Source organism: Empidonax traillii, unplaced genomic scaffold (assembly GCF_003031625.1).
Source record: "Empidonax traillii isolate 1590-97213 ecotype Southwest subspecies unplaced genomic scaffold, ASM303162v1 scaffold778:size296861, whole genome shotgun sequence".
In the NCBI taxonomy this organism is placed as follows: domain Eukaryota; kingdom Metazoa; phylum Chordata; class Aves; order Passeriformes; family Tyrannidae; genus Empidonax; species Empidonax traillii.
The window spans coordinates 294208-296157 of NW_020955971.1; the positions used below are offsets into that span (position 1 = coordinate 294208).

The window sequence follows — 1950 nt, forward strand, 5'->3', positions numbered from 1 at the left end:
ATGGGGATTCAGTTGTCAGTTTTATTTTTTTACATTCCCTTTCTTTATTCTTTTCTAACTTCTGTGTATTTTAATGTTTTTTTCACAGCTGGAGAATGGTGTGAGTTGGCATAACCCAGAGCCCCCAGAGAATCTGGGAACAGAGAAGGATAGAGCGAATTGCCCCTTCTATATTAAAACAGGTTCCTGCCGATTTGGAGACAGGTAATCAATTGAATATTTACCAGCATATAAGTGTTTTGGGGAGATGAAAGGGAGGCAATTTCATTAGGTCATAAGCAAACTGAAGAAAAATTGCTGTATAAAATACTTCCATGTATTTGGATGTGGACTGAGAGCAGAAGCATTGCATGTCTAGAATTGAGCTATTTTTTTATGGCATATTATTGATGGTGCATTCTGGTTACATTGGTCAGATTGAGTTTTCCTTAGCTCTGACACATGCACAGATATATTCAGAGTATTTTTGGTTTGTTATCAGTACAGGCCTGAAATGTCAAATCTTGTTTTTTTCTGTTGTCTACTTTGCATATGTTGCATTGTGTAAAAGATAAAATCAAATCTCAAATAGACTAAGGCAAGTTAAGGTAAATCTGCACAGTTATGAAAGCTTTCAGAATTCTCACTATTTAAATGTGTGATGCATTAGTTCTTGATTTTTGTACACTGATAGGGGAGGGAAGTCTAGTAAAAGGCAAGAACAGAGAAGGAAAACAACATGATGAGAGATGAGCAGCAGCTCTGTTGAAATGGCTGATGAGTCTAGACTCTTTTCAAAGAAGGGATGGAAGAGGGCTGTGGTAGATGAACAGGGAACTCATGAATAGGATGGGAAGGATTATTTCAGTTCAGTCAGGTGGGTCTGAGTTTTTACCAGCTTTAAGAAAGAAAGGACTTTCTCATATGAAACAAATGGCAGAACTTGTTGCCTCAGGACATAGAGAAAGCCAGAAGTGTAAACAGATTCATGGAGTACGAGTTCATGTTCATTGGTGACTAAGAACAGTGATGACCCAAATGCAACATGTGACTAGAAAGTACCTGATTTTTTTGTGTGTGTGTGTGTGTGTTAAGGAGGAATAACAGCTTAGCAGGGAAGGACTCTCAATATTTATTACATGAATCTTTAGCATAAACTAATAAGGCTGTTTTTCTAACTTGTATGACTGAAATGTGTGTGGTACAGCTATCATACTTTTCTTTATCCTTGGAGTAATTTGTTTCAATGGGCTGTATATTGTGGATAATTATGTGATAATTCAACATTATGGAAGCTTCAAGTCCACATCTTTTTTTTCTATTCTGAAATATGTGTTGAATTCTGTAATAAAGATTTGGCCAGCTATTTCACTGCAGACACCATTTTTGCTTTTCAGATGTCTGGGTCATTGCAGTATTTTTGTTTCAGTGGTCTTTAATGGAGGTAACTTCCATGGATTATTTATGGATTCAACAGAATTCAGTTTTGCTTTGAACTATGAATAACCCTTGGAAAACAAATACTGAGGAACATCATATTCTGCCCTTCTTCTTTCATCCATAGTTGTTGATCTCAACTACCTCTCCGTCTTCCTTCTTTCTCCTTCCATACCTGCTTCCTTCATATTCTGGTCATTTTAACCACTGGTGCTGTCTGTAAGTTGAAGAACAGGTACAGCCAGGGTAAGGACTGGAAGGATGGGTTGGAAGCAGTTGGGAAAAACTAAGAGCCAGTGTTACCAATAAATAATTGTTGAATCTTGTCAGAGCTCACTGTATCTTGAAGAAACTTAAACTGGCTGAGTTCACTATTATTCATTTCCTCTAATTCAAACCCTTATATTTTGCAGTAATACTGGATTTGTGGGTCATTAATTTCCTTTTGTGCTGTATTCTTTTTGTGTACAGACAATATTGGTTGGATTTAATATTTATTATTCAAATTGAACAGCAAAAGGAGGCAGCTTCTAA

General features: G+C 36.6%; 1 protein-coding gene across 2 annotated transcripts in view; it reads left to right on the forward strand.

Annotated features, from left to right (window-relative positions):
• LOC114066574 (U2 small nuclear ribonucleoprotein auxiliary factor 35 kDa subunit-related protein 2-like) overlaps positions 1 to 221 on the forward strand; it is an 8408-nt gene extending 8187 nt beyond the window's left edge. Inside the window, exon 7 of one of the 2 annotated variants that reach the window (XR_003573208.1) lies at positions 89 to 174. Coding sequence is in view for 1 of the 2 variants with exons in the window: in XM_027901361.1 (XP_027757162.1) it covers positions 89 to 208 (120 nt within the window). In the remaining variant the exon portion in view is untranslated. Of the gene's footprint in view, positions 1 to 88 lie in introns of both variants that reach the window. The other variant, XM_027901361.1, reaches the window with a different exon arrangement.
• Positions 222 to 1950: the final 1729 nt, after the last annotated feature.